Below are 18,608 nucleotides of genomic sequence, written 5' to 3' on the forward strand. Positions count from 1 at the left end.
CACATTTTTTTCCACTATGGTCCAGGTGCCATTAGCTCCTAATGGCCTCCAATCCAAAGCTAAATATCTAGAATGGAAATATCCACTTTCAACGTAAAGGGTCAAATTCAACACTGCGGTAGGCAGGGCTCAAGACCCTCGTGTTGGTGCTTAACCCATAAAACACCCATAAATCCCTTCCTTACGATTTTTTTGTAAGGACCAAGGCGAGGAAGAATATAAGAGGGTGATAAGAAGAGAAATAAGAGAGGAGGAAATAAGAGAAAGAGTAAAGTAGATTAGGCACCCCATCCATCCTTGATTGTAAATATTAATACAATATTGATACATCCAAACTATGCAAGAAAATCTGAGGCTCATTTTCATTTTATAGATCAATGTCGTTTTGGAATCGTGAAGAGCTAGGCGTCATGTCATCTTCATGATGTGTGGAAAGCCTAAGCATAATCTTTTTTTAGTATCCTCTTAAATATGTTGTATAATACTCCCTCCGACAAAGAAAAAAATACAATTCTAGCACAATGTAATGTTTTAATATCTTAAGTTTGACCAATTATAGATAAAAGTCAATATTTGTGATATCAAATAAATACCATTTGATTAATTACAAAATCTGTTTTCATAATAAATTAATTTAGAGACATAAATGTGAATAACACTTATTAGAAATTTGGTCAAACATAAACCATTTTAACTGACACGTAACCCAAAGTTGCATTCTTTTCTTTTGACAGAGGGAGTAGTTCCTCCATCCTAAAACAAGTCTCGATCTCGCAATACGAAAGGTCAATCAATCTTAATTTTTTGCTTGAGCTTTTTGTTCTTTGTAGACCCTTCTCTTAGAACACATCTCCTACCTCAAGACCAAAATGGTGTGCAGGAATCAATGGCAATTATCCGCCCTCAAGGATCACCTCCAGACAGGGTCCAACAAATTTTCACGGCTCTTTGGTACTTATGGAAAGCAAATAATGACCTTAGGTTCAACAACACAAAATGGACCATAGCAAAGGTACACTATGAAACAAATGCTGCTATTTCTGTAGCCACTAATCCTCTTTTTGCAGTGGACGATCAACCATGGGCATAAACAGCAGACTATCCCAGACGATTTAGCTAAATCTCCATTCCTGCCATTATTGCAGGTCCAAGGTGCTACGTTGATGCTGCCATCAGTGATCAGTCCACATACTGGAGCAAAGCACTCTAGGAAAGCTAGAGTTGGAGTGTTTATCTTCTCCCCAACACAAAGACTAGCGCTTTATGTACAGACACAAGTCCAACATGCATCCTCGGTGCTCATGGCAGAAGCTACGGCACTAGCAATGGCTGCAAGAATCTAATCTTCAGTTGCATGAAGCAACCTTCTTCTCCGACAATGAAACGATGGTCAACATCCTTAGCAGATTTTTCAGGAGCACTAACAGTGGAACATTAAACCCTTCACAACAGATTCCAGATTTCAAACCCAAAGATTCCTCTCATCAGGTGCTCAATATCAACAGATGTGATAATGTAACAGCTCACAACCTTGCCACTAGTACAATGTTATCTTTTTTCTTCTGCTCTCAGTTTCTCCTGCTCCAACAGTCCAACAATGCACATGCCCCTTCAGTCCTACTTTCTTTCAGACTTTCTGGGAACCTTTCTCCCTCCTCCGTGTAATGATGCTTATTTGATATCATAAATATTACTGTTTTTTATAGGTTTGTTAACTCCTTAACCCTTGCCTTCCCTAGTTCCATATCCTCATGGACCTACAAGACAACCGCAATAGTTGGCAACCCACACGTGCCTACTGGCCTACCCGACACCTGCTCCTTTTGCTCTTTCACCACTCACCAAGAAGTGGGGCCCAAAACCCACTAGTCATGCCCCGCACCATTTCCTCCCTCTTTCCCTCCAATTTAGACCTCTGGCTCATTAAGGGAAAGCCAGATCTAGCCAATTATTTTGTGTAAGGGTACAATGGTCATTTATTCATTAAAAATAGTAGTTTGGACATTTTGTCTATACCTAGTAAACTGACGTCGAATCTGTTTCCATCCCCAATATAAGCTGGACCACCACTAAAGAACACATTGAAGGCCACCCCACTCAACACGATGGATTTTTTGTGTAGCTAAATAGTCAAGATTTTCGTATACTATCCGAAATCAACACAAACCTTATATAATTATAAATATAATAAATAGTGGGAGTAGCAATTTTCTAACCATACCTAAAGTAGCATCTGGATCCTACAGTAGCTACAATGGGTGATTGTACCATCCAATCTGAAACGAGTGGTCCAGAACTAAAGCTACAAAGCAAATGCTACAGTCAAAAAAGATTTGCAGAGTGATTGTATCAACCTTGCATACACTACATTGACCGTGCCACAGAAGATCCAGTTCCAAACCTACTTCATGTTTCCCTTTTGCTATAAGTTTGATGGCTGTCACCTAATCTCTCTTGTCCCTCCCAACTTTCCCCAATGCCCCGTCGGCCCTTTGCCGCCGCCGCCACCTCCTCCTCCTCCGACGACGACGACGACGATGATCACATCTCCCTTCCAAGGTTCACCTCCACCACCCATAGAAAGATGCTTCTTTTAAAGTAACTTGTTGCGCTAAGTTCTTGCTATATATCCTGGCTGTAGGGACGATATGACAACCCAATCCAAGGTGACCGTGTCGAGATGCACCACTCGGGCGGAGATGGGCACGCACAAATTCGAGATCGTCGGGTACAGCCTGAAGAAAGGCATGGGCATCGGCAACTTCGTCCAGTCAGCCATCTTCACCGTCGGCGGCCACTCTTGGGCAATCCGCTTCTACCCTGACGGCGTCACCGAGGGCACCAGGATGTTCGCTTCTGTCGCTCTGGTACTCATGGACGAGGGCGTCGAGGTGAGGGCATTATATGATTTGTTTCTGGTGAACCGGATTAAATGTCGACCAGAGAGTATTATGTGTTCCGAATCCACCGCAACCATGTTTGTCGCACGCAATTATTTTGTTGCAAGAGAAAGCAAGCTGGAGCTTCCATCGAATGGCTACATCCAGAACGATCGCATGAACATTCAATGTGATCTCATAGTCGTCAGGGATTCCGAGCTATGCAAAACCAAGGGGGGCTTCAAAGTTCAAGTGCCACCCTCAGATCTATCAGAGCATTTTAGTAGGCTGTTGTTTGACGAAGAGGAAGCAGACGTGATTTTCAGTGTCCGAGGAGAGACTTTCCCAGCGCACAAGATCGTACTCGCCACACGATCCCCTGTGTTCAAGGCACAACTGTATGGAAAGATGAAAGAGACCAAGGCACGGTGCGTGACTGTGGAAGACATGCAGCCTGATGTTTTCAAGTCCCTGCTGAATTTCATCTATACTGATGCGCTACCTGTCTTTGATGATGACATCGATGACAATGATTACAGCGAGATCATCAAGCATTTACTTGTGGCTGCAGATAAATATGCCATGGACAGGTTGAAGCTATTGTGTGCAAGTATTCTTGTCGAGCACCTTTGTGTGGAGACTGTGGCAACTACACTGGCCTTAGCGGACCAGCATAACTGCAAGAGCCTTAGAGACATTTGCATTGAGTTTATGGCCTCTTCAGATATGATGAGAGCTGTTGTGGCCACTGAAGGTTATGCAAATCTCAAAAGAACATGCCCTTCTGTCATAGTTGATGTACTGGAGAAGACAAGCAGGTGCCGCAAAATATAGAGCGCCATTTCATTACCTATGGGGAGTAGGCAGTTTAGTTCTTATAATTATCTGTCTTGTTTTACTAGAGTACTATATGGTGACTAGAATCTGTGGCTGGTAAGTTTAATTTTAATTAGCTTCTTAAATTATGTTGCACATCTTATCAAGGTACTAGATTAAGAATCAATGTTTGGCCATGTCACTGTCACAACTTTTGTAATGCAAAACTGCAATATCAGTAACAGTAGCAAGTCGATGAAGGAACACAGTGGTGTTATCATAATGTCAATTGCATTACATTAAACTGACATATAAATCTTTGTATGCAATCTTACAGATAATTCTTTGAGGCCCATATGATGCAAACATGCCTTATTTTAGTTTATATGCTTTATGATACCTAGTTTTGTATTATAGCACACAGATATGACATCTTGGTGAATATACGGTTTTCATTCTTTGGGATAATCCTGTTGATAGCCAATCATATCTGTCCTTTGAGGCAGTCCATGCAGTAGTCTAATGTTTGGGATAATCCTGTTGATAGCAAATCATATCTGTCCTTTGAGGCTGAAGTCAGTTGAAATTGGGTTATCTGGTTATTAATAACCAATCAAATTTCAATGAAACGTAATGCAGAAAATAGGGTATCACAGGTCTTAGTGTCCTAGATCTAGTGCATTAAAACGCAAGTACATGTACTGCTGGTGCTTGTTTTTCTGTTGTTTCCCAGAAATTGACATAGAAATGCAATTCTCTTTGTTACTATATCATCAGTATCATGTAGAAATCTTACATGCAATTCTATGGCTTTATAACTAGCACGATTCAAGTTTTATTTGGAAACAAAATTTTAGTTGTCCAAATGATTATTGACTTTATCCAAGATGGATCCAAAACTCGTTGCGGTTAATGGCATGAGGAGTTATTTTAGGACTGCAGATGAGAGTTCGCCTTGGTTTCTGGTTATAGGAACTATGATTATCCTATGTTATTTTAGGACCTCTTTTATTGTACTGATTTTTTTGGTAGCTATGGTCCAATTGATTATGGAAATTAACTTCGCTATTGGTAAGTGATTCTTTAAGGAAATGGCAGCTCAATTGAGTAGGAAAAGAGAGGTTTATGTACAAACGACACTCTAGGTGCCTAACATAGTGATCCTTGGACCAAACGGAGATAGGATTTGCCCCACTGCTAGTTTACATGCACAAAAAAATTCATAGGTATTTGCACAGTGTCCTCTTTCGTCAAGGAGGCGACCTGCTGTGCCGTCTTAGCCATATTTTCGAAGATCCTCCTATTCCTCTCCTTTCACAAATTCCACATGATGTAAATCACTATTCTGTTCAAATGCCAGCGGTCTTGCTTTGGCACCCTGCTTGCCTCACTCCCACCATTCTGTCAAAGAGGCAAGGTCTTGCTATGGCCATTTGTTGGGGTTATGATACCCCGAGTATCTCAAGGCACCAATAGTTAGCTGTCCGGACGGCCCATGGTATACCAGCTAGTATAAGCCCAAACGATCGCGGCCCACCTAAGCCACGCGGGTCAGACCAAACACTAAGGTGGGGGACTGCCACGATCCCTTCCCTCTACCTTAGCTACACGCTACGTATCGACTCACAACCTCTCACCATCCCAACACCTACGAGGAACATGGAGAGATCGAGTTCACCAAGCGCGCCTGCTCTCGCCACGCAGCACAGACAAGACAACACCGCCAAGCGGTGACGGCCAGTACAGAGACCCACCATCCAAATACGACTCGACGAGACATGTGTATGATTCCACCCACCATGGGATGGGATCCATGTCGATGGCCTTGACTTAGGGGCCATCCAAGCCAGCAAGGACCACGACCACAGAGCCTAGAATCATGGCCACCAACTCCACCACAGCAAGACAATCGGTGACCCGAGGCGGCTACAAACTCCTATACGACGCCCCCCGATGATCAGGAGGCGATGACGAAGGCCATGGCGAGATCACATCGAGTAGGATGGCTGGCGAAACACCACCGTGCTCACAGTGCCGCCATAGCCGGCCCTATAGCACCATATCACACCATGCCGCGATGTGGGCACAAGACCATGACGACAGTCACGCCAGGACGTGCACCATAAGACGGTGTTACTTGCAAGCCAAGTTAGCTAGGCCCCCTCCCTCAGGCTCATGACCCCTTGGTTGGGAGAACCTCCTTCTTTGTATGTGACCTAGCCCCGGACTCTATATAAGGGCAGTTAGGGCACCCTTTCCATCATCTTCATCTTCACACTTTCCGAGCTCTTGAAGCTTTCCTTCGGGCAGTTTGTTTCCTAGCTCTAGCTCTCCTACCTCTTCCACCATTCTTGCACCCCCCTTTGTAAGAACTTTAGAGCATTCAAGCTAGGAACATGCACTCGATCATCTCTGAGACTAGATGTGGGGCCTCGGCCTAAACCAGTATAACTCCTCGTGTCTTTTGGATGCTACCATCATCTTCCTGGAGCAGCGTGACATTCATATAAGTTTACTAGTTGGTCTACAAAACATCGACAGTTGATGCGCCAGGTAGGGGACAGTCGCACATTCTCGATCGATTGAGAAGGAAGCGATGGATCCTCGCACCATTGGTAGATTCACCCACGGAACGGCCCACGGTGGTCGCATCCGTCATGAGAACCCCAAGTCCATCTGCGTCGAAGGGCCATCGCCCACATCTGTCCACGACCATAGCTAGGTCCTCCGCCCTAGAGACCTGGACCCCGTGGCCTATGACAGACACACTCTCAGAACTACCCTCAGTGGTAGCTTCCCAGAGTTTACCTACATAGGGGGGCTAGTACCCTCTCTCATCACCAACCATGGCCAGGTCTTCCGCCAAGGAAACCAGAGGTCAATGGCTAATGGTGAGCTCACCCATAGAATGGCCCCTGGCGGCCACATCCTTTTGGGGAACCATGAGATCATCCGCACCCACGGGCTAACACCCATCACCAACCTCTACACCATCCAAGCCCACCGCCTAGGAGGCCTAGATCCTATAGTAGAGCCACGTCCTAAGCAATACTGCTACTAGTGGAACGCGACAAATCAGGGCACACCTGAGCGGTGAAACCACCCGCCGCCATGTGGCACAATCGCTAGTGATCAAGTGTCTATCTAGTGCCACATCTCGTAAGGCCACACCTAGAACTAGGGATAGATCCCTCATGATGGACTAGCCATCCATCATGCCACCGTGAACTGTCAGTTTTCATCCAAGGAAGTGGGCCCTCTGAGCATGCGACACTCCACACCAAGTGGTCCGAACTACGTCGCCCTTAGAACCCACTTCCACAGCGACAGTCACACCTACTCTTCGTTAGGAGCAGCGACCATGCCCCAAAGCAAAGACGCAACGTCTACGACATCGTTAAGCTGCGAAAACTCATGCATCAGGATGCACGAGCCCTTCCAGCCGTGGGCTTCAATAGGCCAGGACACAATGAAACCATCCTTGGGACTCGCGAGCCCACCGAGGACACCAAGCCGACATGGATCAACCCAAGGCTACCCGAGGGGTCGACCTGCACCGTCTATGACCACTCCGAGCGATAGAGAAGCGTCCTCACCAACCCGTGGCCCAGAGACTGCAACAACTCTACCACAAGCAAGTGCTTGGGGCTCACCGCAATCCGAACAATGGTAGCAGGATGAATGATGACCCCCGAACACCCACCGATGATGCCAATCCTATCCTTCACTTCATTATTTGATCGCATTCGCATACGCACATAAAAACGCCAGCTACCCTAGATGGTTAAACTGGAGCGTAGAACAAACATAGGGATATGGAAAACCACACGGCTTGATCCAAGAGCACCCACCCTCCGGGTGGCCAAATCCACTTGTCACAAATGGCCAGCTCCATCAGCCAGTGGGGGGAGCACATGAGACCCCTTTCTAGTATACACCATCACTTCAAGAAGCCCTATTTGCTACCCATGTATCCTCACCGCTTGCACCCTGCAGCACAACACAACACAACACATGACCTCTAGCCAGCATCTGCGCATCATGAGAAATCAACCCCTAAAGATAGGATCATATGCCTATCAATGTCTGGCTAAGAAAGAGTGAGAGCGCCACATTAGCATGAACAAAAGGCAATGAGAAACCAGCAACGAGATTATCGGTAGGCCTGTAAGGAAAATGGACCCTTGGCCCATTTACTTTGGATTTTGGTGTTTGATGACCAACACAACTAAATTGGACTAATGAATTTGCAAGTGGTTGTTTTGTAGTTCAATAGGGTGCAAGACGTAACTTGGACGAAGGCGACGTGATGATCCGATGATCAACACCTCAAGCAAGACCTTAGGAGCACAAGAGAAGACCCAAAAGATCAAGCAAAGTCCAAGCATGAAGATTGGAACAAAGCCGTACGCATGATCACAAAGAAACGAGCTCGTAGAGGCGATCGGACGCTGGTCCAGACGCTGGAAGCACGACCGGGCGCTGGACCGGTGGCTCGGCAGATAGGCGACCGGACGCTGGTAGCAACCGACCGGATGTAGGGAAGCAGCGTCCGATCGAGTACATAGAGGTTCTAGAGCGGCAAATCTACGACCGAATGCGTCTGGTGGTAGGCGACCGGACACTGGCCAGCATTCGATTAGTACATTGCCGGCTCAACGGTCGGAACGACCGGACATGTCCGGTCAGGACGATTCTACGTCCGGTCAGTAGTAGTTTCGCGAGAATTCGACCCCAACGGCTACTTTCTCAGTGAGGCTTATAAATACAACCCCCAACCGGCCATTTGAGGGGTGTGGAGTTGAGGAAACATACCAATGGTATTGAAACACCATTTTAGTGATCTCCACATGCATAGTGCTTAGTGTTTTATTAGGTGATTAGCATAAGTGCTTTGCGAAGTGCTTAGGTTGATTAGACCACCACTTATACACTTGCTCTAGGTGTATGCCTAGTGTTTAGTGAGGTTTGCATACCTCTTGCCACCCTGTGCTTGCAAGCACAAGTGTTGTACATCGGAGGGGCTTGAAGTCTTGCGAGATCACACCAACCGAGTTTGTGGTGTGGCCGCCACTGTGTACCAGAGGGAACAAGGCCCACGGCGTTTTGATCGAAAGCTTGATAGTGAAGACGGCGGGGAGCATCCGGGAGAGGCTTGCCGGAAGGCACGTCGGAGACCCACTTGCGCGTGGGGAGGGCCCGAGGCTATCCACGGAGTTACCTGACCGGGAGCTTGGCCCTTGTGAGGGATTCCTTGCGAGGGGCTCCAACGAGGACTAGGGGGAAGCTTGCGCGCTTCTCGATACCTCGGTAAAAATACCGGAGTCGTCAATGGAAGTTTGCATATCTCTATCTTACTCTTTAGCTTTCGTATTTATATTGATTACTTTACTACGTTTGCGGTAGAGATAGCAACACACTAGCAAAACCATAGTTGCACATCTAGATAGTTTATCTATTGCATAGGTTTTGCTAGGATTAGAAAAAGAGGCCATAGTTTAGAGTTAAAGTTTTAAGTTGCCTAATTCACCCCCCCCCCCTCTTAGGCGTCACGGTCCCTTCAATTGGTATCAGAGTTGGTTGGCTCATATTTGGACCTTTGGCTTAACCGCCGTTGAGCCGACGCTATTATAGAGTGGTTGGGATGGATACCGCTAGGCTTCCATAATTTGATGGCACTAACTTCCTCTACTATAAAGCTAGAATGGCTTGCCACCTTGAGGCGGTTGATTTAGGTGTATGGAGAGTCACTCATGATAGGATGAAACCCATTAAGAATCCCGAAAAACCCACAAAGAGTGACAAAAAAAGAAATGCATTTTAATGCTAGAGCTAAGAACTGTTTGTTTGAATCTTTTAGCATGGATGTGTTTAACCAAGTGTTCACCTTAAATATGGCACAAGAAATTTGGTTAAAACTCCAAGAGCTCCATGACGGCACAAGTAATGTCTGTGAGCAAAAACATTGTCTAGCTAAGCAAAATTATGATTCCTTTGCTATGAATGATGATGAGCTTGTTCGTGATATGTATTCTCAATTGAATCTAATTATCAATGAGCTCCACTCAATAGGATTATTAAAGCTAGATGATGCAGACATTGTGAGGAAGATCATCTCCGTTCTACCACAAAAGAAATATGCAAGCATCATCACCATCCTTCACAACATGGAGAACTTGAGCACCATGACCCCGGGGATTGTCATTGGCAAGCTAGTGGCATTTGAAATGTCACGAAAGATGGGTCAAGGGGAAGCATCTTCATCAAGCAAAGGTAAAGCTCTCGCTTGTAGCGAGAAGAAAAAGATGAAGGGCAAGAAAGTTGAGTCAAGCTCAAGCTCAAGCTCCTCAAGTGAAGAAGAGGACGACGATGATGATGATGATCAATCTTCCTCCTCCACCTCTGATCTTGATGAAGAATCAATCAAATTGATCAACAAGGTGGAGAAGATGATCCAAAGGCTAAATGTCAAGGGTGTGCCCATCCAAATTTAAGATCTCATTTTCATAAATCAAAGAAAAGAGCAAAGAAAGAGAGGATGCTATGGATGCAGCGAGCTGGGGCACTTTGTGGAAGTTTGTCCAAACAAGCCCACACCCAAGACAAAGAAGAAGGCATGCAAGAATCAAGCCCTCACATCAATAAGATCATGGGATGATTCTTCAAGTGAAGAAGAACCTCATCACAAGAGACGAGGCCGCAAGCACTCATCATCAAGCTCCTCTCGTGTGTGCCTTATGGCACGAGGTAACAAAAGCTCTTCCTCTAGTGAGAGTGATAGTGATGAGGACATGCCTTTTTATCATGAACTTGTGCAAGAAAATCTTAAATATGCTAAAGCTTGCACTAGTCAACACAAGAAACTCAAAAGTTTAAAAGAAAAGCTAGATAGTTCACAAAAAGCATACAAAACCTTGCTTGAACAATATGAGAACTTTGCTAATCTCAATGTTGAACTATCTACCAAAATTGAGAAACTTGAGACTAGTGCAACAACAAATACATGCACAATCAATGATGAGCAACTTGTAAAGAAAAATGAAAAATTAAAAGAAAAGTTAGCTAGCTCATAAGAAGCATATAATAGTTTGTTTGCTAAAATGAAAACCATGTGCAAACATTGTGATGAGCTAGCTAATAAAGTTGCTAATCTTGAAGCCGTTAGCACAACCCCCACTAAGGCATCTAAAAAGAAAAGTTCTATCTTTAACATGTCTAAAAGGGATGCCTCTACTTCTTGCAATGATTTATATTTAGACTCACCTTTGTGTAACCAAGTTTGTGTTGAGAAAGTTGTTGTAGATACATGCACACAAGAGGTTGCAAAGGAGAATAAGCAACTCAAGCAAGAAGTAGCTTGCCTCACCAAGAACTTGACTCAAGTGAAAGGCAAGGCGAAGCAAACCCAACTTCATTAAGATAACACCGTCAAGGGAGTGAAGAAGCTTGATGAAGGACAAACCATGGTTTGTTACATGTGCCACAAGGAAGGTCACAAGTCCTATGAGTGCAAGGTGAAGAATGGGGGAGGAGCAAAGAAGAAGGAGAAAAAGCAAACAAGCAAGCTCTCCAACACCTACACCAACAAGGTGGACAAAAAGGCCTCCACCCCTTATCTCTTGAAGAAGAAGAAAAATGACAAGGTGGTGGCCATCAAGGTGAACAAGCAAGCCAACAATGGGGTCAAACGCTTTTGGGCGCCTAAGGAAATCATCTCAAACATGAAGAACACCAAGAAGGTTTGGATCCTGAAAGGGAAGTGAGAAGTCTATCGGACTCACGGGGAATTTGGAGACTTGACAAAGTTTGGGTGCATTTCATGGGGCGCATCATGATGGACAAAGATATTGCCAAGTGGGTTAGTGAATACTATGGACCCAAATTCCCCTTCCCATGTTAGGTAACTAGATGTCATTACTTTCAATTAATATTCATTTCAATTGGTATTGTTTTTCAAGTGTTAGACTCTTAAAGCATCTAGTTATCTTTCATACCTATGTTTGCATTTACATGCTTAAATCTTTTGCCATGCATTCAATAGGTATATCGTATGGTAGGCTTGCTCGGTTTCATTATCTACCCTTGGAGCAAACCTACATGGTTTAAAATTATTTAGGAGCACGGCACATAGCTTGTTTTACAATTTTTTATCTAATATGTGCCAAAGTCCAAATTGTAGATAATCTCTCCCAAATATCATCTTTTAAGTGGTATTTTGATACTAAAATCAATGTGCACAAATTTTACAAGTATTCAACACTTGTGTGCACAATTTTAGGGGGAGCTTTATCTACAAGTTGGATGCCTTGAGACTAACACTTTTCAAATAGTATCATTTTTTCAAACCTATCACATGTGTAGTAGTCTCATTGTAAGGAAATTGGAGTCCCCGGAGTTAAGCATCATTCTTCAATTAGCATCATCATGTTGATTTCATTTCATATTTACATGCTTTCTCCATGCATTATATAGATTAAACTCTCTTGTACAATAATTTGCTAATTATGCATATACTATGCTTTCTACCATATGTATGCACATATTTAGGGGGAGCTTAGTCTATATAATGTGAGAGTCAAGTTTTGTGATCCAATTCTCTCTATACAAAGGATCACAAAATTTGACCCTCCCTTGTGCTATTAATGTCTTCCTTTTCGGTGTTTAATGCCAAAGGGGGAGAATTTGAAGGTCCAAAGGCAAGCATCATGTTGATGTCTACAAGTGGTAATGGTCCAGGAAAGGGAGGAAAGTGAATTATGGATTAGTCTAAGTAATGGGAAATTTTTTTAGAAAACTAGGCTTTAATCCATAATATCACATGGAACATTTGCAAGGGCAAGACAAACTTTTAAGTAAAGTGTTAATTGGTATCTATCAATTAGTATCATATAACCTTGCCCTTTGCATTGCATCCTAGCAAGTAGGTAGTTTTTAACTTCCAAATTCTTATTATTTGCTTGCTTTGGTCGTGTTGGCATCAATCACCAAAAAGGGGGAGATTGTAAGGAAAATGGACCCTTGGCCCATTTACTTTGGATTTTGGTGTTTGATGACCAACACAACCAAATTGGACTAATGAATTTGTAAGTGGTTGTTTTGTAGTTCAATAGGGTGCAAGACGTAACTTGGACGAAGGCGATGTGATGATCCGATGATCAACACCTCAAGCAAGACCTTAGGAGCACAAGAGAAGACCCAAAAGATCATGCAAAGTCCAAGCATGAAGATTGGAACCAAGCCGTACGCAAGATCACAAAGAAATGAGCTCGCAGAGGCGATCGGACGCTGGTCCAGACGCTAGAAGCACGACCGGATGCTAGACCGGTGGCTCGGCAGACAAGCGACCGGACGCTTGACCGGATGCTGGCGGCAACCGACCGGACGTAGGGAAGCAGCGTTCGATCGAGTACAGAGAGGTTCTAGAGCAGCAAATCTACGACCGGACATGTCCGGTGGCAGGCGACCGGACGCTGGCCAGTGTCTGATCAGTACATTGCTGGCTCAATGGTCAGGACGACCAGACGCATCCGGTCAGGATGATTCTGCGTCCGGTCAGTAGCAGTTTCATGGGAATTCGACCCCAACGGCTACTTTCTCAGTGGGGCTTATAAATACAACCCCCAACCGGCCATTTGAGGGGTGTAGAGCTGAGGAAACATACCAAGGGTATTGAAACACCATTTTAGTGATCTCCACATGCATAGTGCTTAGTGTTTTATTAGGTGATTAGCATAAGTGCTTTGCGAAGTGCTTAGGTTGATTAGACCACCACTTATGCGCTTGCTCTAGGTGTATGCCTAGTGTTTAGTGAGGTTTGCATACCTCTTGCCACCCCGTGCTTGCGAGCACAAGTGTTGTATATCGGAGGGGCTTGAAGTCTTGCGAGATCACACCAACCGAGTTTGTGGTGTGGCCGCCACTGTGTACCGGAGGGAACAAGGCCCGTGGTGTTTCGGTCGAAAGCTTGATAGTGAAGACGGTGGGGAGCATCCGGGAGAGGCTTGCCGGAAGGCACGTCGGAGACCCACTTGCGCGTGGGGAGGGCCCGAGGCTATCCATGGAGTTACCCGACCAGGAGCTTGGCCCTTGTGAGGGATTCCTTGTGAGGGGCTCCAACGAGGACTAGGGGGAAGCTTGCGCGCTTCTCGATACCTCGGTAAAAATACCAGAGTCGTTGACGGAAGTTTGCATATCTCTACCTTACTCTTTAGCTTCCGCATTTACATTGATTACTTTACTACGTTTGTGGTAGAGATAGCAACACACTAGCAAAACCATAGTTGCACATCTAGATAGTTTATCTATTGCATAGGTTTTGCTAGGATTAGAAAAAGAGGCCATAGTTTAGAGCTAAAGTTTTAAGTTGCCTAATTCACCTCCCTCTTAGGCGTCATGGTCCCTTCAACGCACACGGGCAACTTAGTCTTTACAACCTCGCCCATCGGCAAAACACATAGGCTTGCAAACCAGGAACACCCAACATAACTTAGGAAACCTAAATGCAGCGTCAGAAACCACCCTCCATATTCACAGTCGTTGCAGCAGCTTCTGCGGCAGTGACAAGATCATCCACTTGAGTCAGCCTCCCATCAGGCTCCAAGAGCCACGCCTCGATGGTGAGCCTCACCCAAGAGGCCTTCCCATAAATGAGCCTCCTCCACCTCATGTTGGGACACCGTGAGCTATTTCTCCAAAACTATAACCAAGAGAATCCCACTAAGGCCCAAGAACAAAACCCGATAGAAGGGATTAACGGTCTACCGCATGCTCACACCCAAGCGACCGTAGCCGACGCCTGTGCCTCGATGACTTCTTCTACCACTGAGAGGGCCACCTAGAGATAATCTAGGCATGCCTTTAGCTAAACCACCTCACGGACATAGTTCGAGTGCAACCGGTGAGCCTCGTCCCTCTTGAACATGAAGTTCCATATTCCCCGCCGCCCGATGGAAAAGGATGGGGAATGGGGGCTCGCAGGCTCCAAATGCAGGAAAAACCGGGGATGGGTGGCGCCAAAAGGGCCTCTGATCTCTGACATCACCGTGGGGGGGGGGGATAATCCTAAACACACAAGCAATCAGTACAAGCATAGCTAGATCTAGAAAACAACATAAAATCACTTGCCCTTGATCTCATAGGGAAGAAAGAAGACGCGACGGTGGCCCATCGACCTCAGGCGACTCCTCCCACTGGTGCTTCCCATGATCCATCACCATGACCAGGAAGGAGAACTACAAGCGCGCGAGCAGGAAAAGAAATGAAGGCGATGGATGGGAAGCGAACGCCTCCCGTTGCACACCGACCCAGCAGATTTATAACCACAAAAATATCCCCGGCAAGTGATCCAGGCCCACGCGTGCTCTATGACCATTACTAACCACTTCAATAAACTCACAGAACAGGGGCGGCGACCGGGCAGAAGGCAGAGCAATGGCCGCCCACGTAACAACCCGAACCATGTAAGCCCTGCACATTCCCATTGTCCATATCATTTTAGCTTACGCGCCCTCGTTTAGAGGGTGCATTACTGCTTGTGAGTGGGAGCCGTAAACGTGGCATGATTAAGGAGGTCACACACCCGTAAATCTAGGCGTAGAGCGACCCACCGCGAACACGACCTCGCATTGTGCTTAGGAAGTTTACTTTTGGGCCAGTCCTTAGATGGGCTCGAGGCCATAAAGGGATAGGGGCAGGGTGAGATGGGCCCCTGTGGCTCTTATTAGTGGTGCGGAGGCACGCGAACATCTCCCCCTATGTTCCAGTCATCCGCTTCGAAGTCGCCCGAGTTGACCCCCTCTCGGGGGGGCATCTTGCCCTCTAGCCGCTACAGAGGCAGTTGGGGACCAACGGGTTGGATGTCCGAGGATTTACGGGATGTCTATCGATGAGGCACAACCAAACTCCACGTCAATTGGGAAGGATATTGGGTCCTGCTCAAATTACCCATCGACCCTGACGAGGCGCACCGCTTCGACCGTGTGGTTACGGTGGACAAGCCTCTCCCTACGTGGGGTGAAAACTAAACCTGCCTATAACAAGGCAGTACGACCCTTTAGGGCCAGAAAGGGTGACAAGGGAAGCATAGAGCCGGGTCTAAGAAATCCCATCAACTGGGGCCAAGCCACGACCAGCTCTGCCCCGTGTCTCAAAACCATGACCTAGAGCTAGCTCCTAAGCCTCGCATATTAGCGAGGGTCGGCGATTCCCCCAGGGGAGTCCGATGGAGCGGGCGGTGAAGGTCACACAACAATGCCTTCTTTGTGAAGCAGCGTTAGATCTTGTGAAACATGGTAACAATTTGACCATGCATGGTCCAGGCCATTCAGGCCCCAAAAAGATCAGTCCTTAGCTTGACGAGGATCACCTGAATAGACATGAGGACACGATCACTCGAGAGGAGAGGCCCAAGGTCGCAAGACGACCTCACCGCCCCACGCGGTGGGAGGTCAATGACCCACTTGAAGCCTACATCCTTGGGCCCACAAATCATGGAATCCTGAGATGAGAATTCCTTAAAACTTCCACTGAACATCACGAATACAAGGCAAATGTGGCCCAGCCACATATAAGGAAAGTACAGTCGATCCGCACAAGGAATACAAAACCGATACCACCCAAGTGGTGGTATCACTAAAAAGCCTTCGGGGAGCACATTGCAGGGGGAGGTGAGACAAAGCAAAAAATGACTCACAAGCCCTCGTGCAGCGTCGCAACCCCCAAGGAACAGAGCGCGGGAAGGAAGAGAGCGGTAGGACTACCTAGCTCCAACAAACACCTTGGCAACCACTTTGGTGCCAAGATGGAGCAAAAGGGAGGACAAAATGCAGCCATGTCCCAAAGGCTGCACGTCCCCCTACACGGCAGCCATGTCATCCTTTCCTTCCCCGCTCGCAAGTCCCCTTCCAGCACCAGTTGTTGGAAGGGGCATCGTCGGCTTCCGGCCACCGCAAATGACCCCTAGCGAGTCGCATGCTTAGAACCTCACGATTCTCTTCAAACTCCTCTCTCAAGCTCAGACCCTCAAAGGAAGGCTAAGAGCAAGTTCATAGAAGTGGCTACAAGTGATTCAAATGGAAGGAAGGCCCTTATTTATAGGCCTAAGGGCAGACAAAGCAAGCGTAAAGACCCTTGCACCACGTGGTGCATCACGGGAGATCACAACCAATGTCAGATGCCCATGTGAGGTCGAGGAAATAGAGATCCTCCCAAAGGCAGAGATGGTACAGCGTCAACAAGACCACTCGGCCCCGCCTGGATCACGAACCCTGATACATAGCACACTAACACGGCAGGGCTCAACAGTCACATGCCGCACCACCAGGGTGCCCTAGCAGGGCATGACATAACAACCACCTACCGCATTGAATGCACTAGCCCATAAGGGGTCGAGCGACGAAGCTCAGACAACCACGACTACAAACTCGCACTCAACACATGCGCATATCAACGCTTTCACAATCACTTTGTGATAGCAAAAACGCTTGGGGGCTACTATCAAGGTTATGATACCCCGGGTATCTCAAGGCACCGATTAGTTAGCTGCCCGAACAACCCATGGTATACCAGCTAGTATAAGCCCAAACGATCATGGCCCACCTAAGCCACACGGCCGAACCAAACACTAAGGCGGGGGACTGCCATGATCCCTTCCCTCTGCCTTAGCTACACGCTATGTATCGACTCACAACCTCTCACTGTCCTGACCGCTACGAGGAACAGGGAGAGATCGAGTTCACCAAGCGTGCCTACTCTGACAAGAGCAGACACGCCGCACTGAACCTACGAGGACAGAGGGGACAATGGTCACCTCAATCTGGTCAGATGCCACCCTTGTGTCACGCAACACAAACAAGACAACACCGCCAAGCAGTGACGGCTAGTACGGAGACCCACCATCCAAATACGACCCGACAAGATATGTGTACGATTCCACCGACCATAGGATGGGATCCACGACGATGGCCTTGACTTAGGGGCCATCCAAGCCAGCAAGGACCATGACCCCCGAGCCAAGGATCATGGCCACCAACTCCACCACAGCAAGACAATCGGCGAACCGGGGGCGGCTACCAACTCCTATACCACGCCCTCGGATGATCAGGAGGTGATGACGATGGCCACGTCGAGACCACATCGCGTAGGATGGCTGGTGAAACACCACCGTGCCCACAGTGCCACCATAACTGGGCCTATAGCACCATGTCACACCATGCCACGACGTGGGCACAAGACCATGATGACAGCCATGCTCAGACGTGCACCACAAGACAACGTTACTTGTAAGCCAAGTTAGCTAGGCCCCCTCCCTCAGGCTCATGACCCCTCGGTCGGGAGAACCTCCTTCTTTGTATGTGACCTAGCCCCGGACTCTATATAAGGGTATCCAGGGCACCCTTTCCATCATCTTCATCTTCATACTTTTCGGGCTCTCGAAGCTTTCTTTCGGGCAGTCCGTCTCCTAGCTCTAGCTCTCCTACCTCTTTCACCATTCTTGCACCCCCATTGTAAGAACTTTAGAGCATTCAAACGAGGAACACGTACTCGATCATCTCTGAGACTGGACGTAAAGCTCCGGCCTGAACCAATATAACTCCTCGTGTCTTTTTGATGCTATCATCGTCTTCCTAGAGCAGCGCAACATTCATATAAGTTTACTAGTCGGTCTACAAAACAACGACACCATTGCACTGAAAACTTTTCCCAAGACAACACCTGATCCCAGATGGCTTTTGCGAAGGAGCATAGCAAGGATAGATGCAAGCATGTCTCCAAAGGACCGTTACACAAGGCACAATGGTCCTGGTGTGGCCAATATCTCGTTCGTAGATTATCCACCGTTAGGATTTTGTTGTGCAGGAGGGTCCAGGTGTGGATTTTGCACTTATTTTCCGCCCTTGCCTTTCAGATGAGTTC

General features: G+C 46.8%; 1 protein-coding gene across 1 annotated transcript; it reads left to right on the forward strand.

The window, feature by feature from the left end:
- The first annotated feature begins 2,648 nt into the window (after positions 1–2,648).
- Positions 2,649–3,840, forward strand: LOC136471842 (BTB/POZ and MATH domain-containing protein 1-like). The gene has a single exon (XM_066469588.1). It carries the CDS (start codon positions 2,649–2,651, stop codon positions 3,711–3,713), a length of 1,065 nt encoding a protein of 354 aa, XP_066325685.1. The 3' UTR covers positions 3,714–3,840.
- The last annotated feature ends 14,768 nt before the right edge of the window (positions 3,841–18,608 follow it).

Source organism: Miscanthus floridulus, chromosome 8, assembly GCF_019320115.1.
Source record: "Miscanthus floridulus cultivar M001 chromosome 8, ASM1932011v1, whole genome shotgun sequence".
Classification (NCBI taxonomy): Eukaryota; Viridiplantae; Streptophyta; class Magnoliopsida; order Poales; family Poaceae; genus Miscanthus; species Miscanthus floridulus.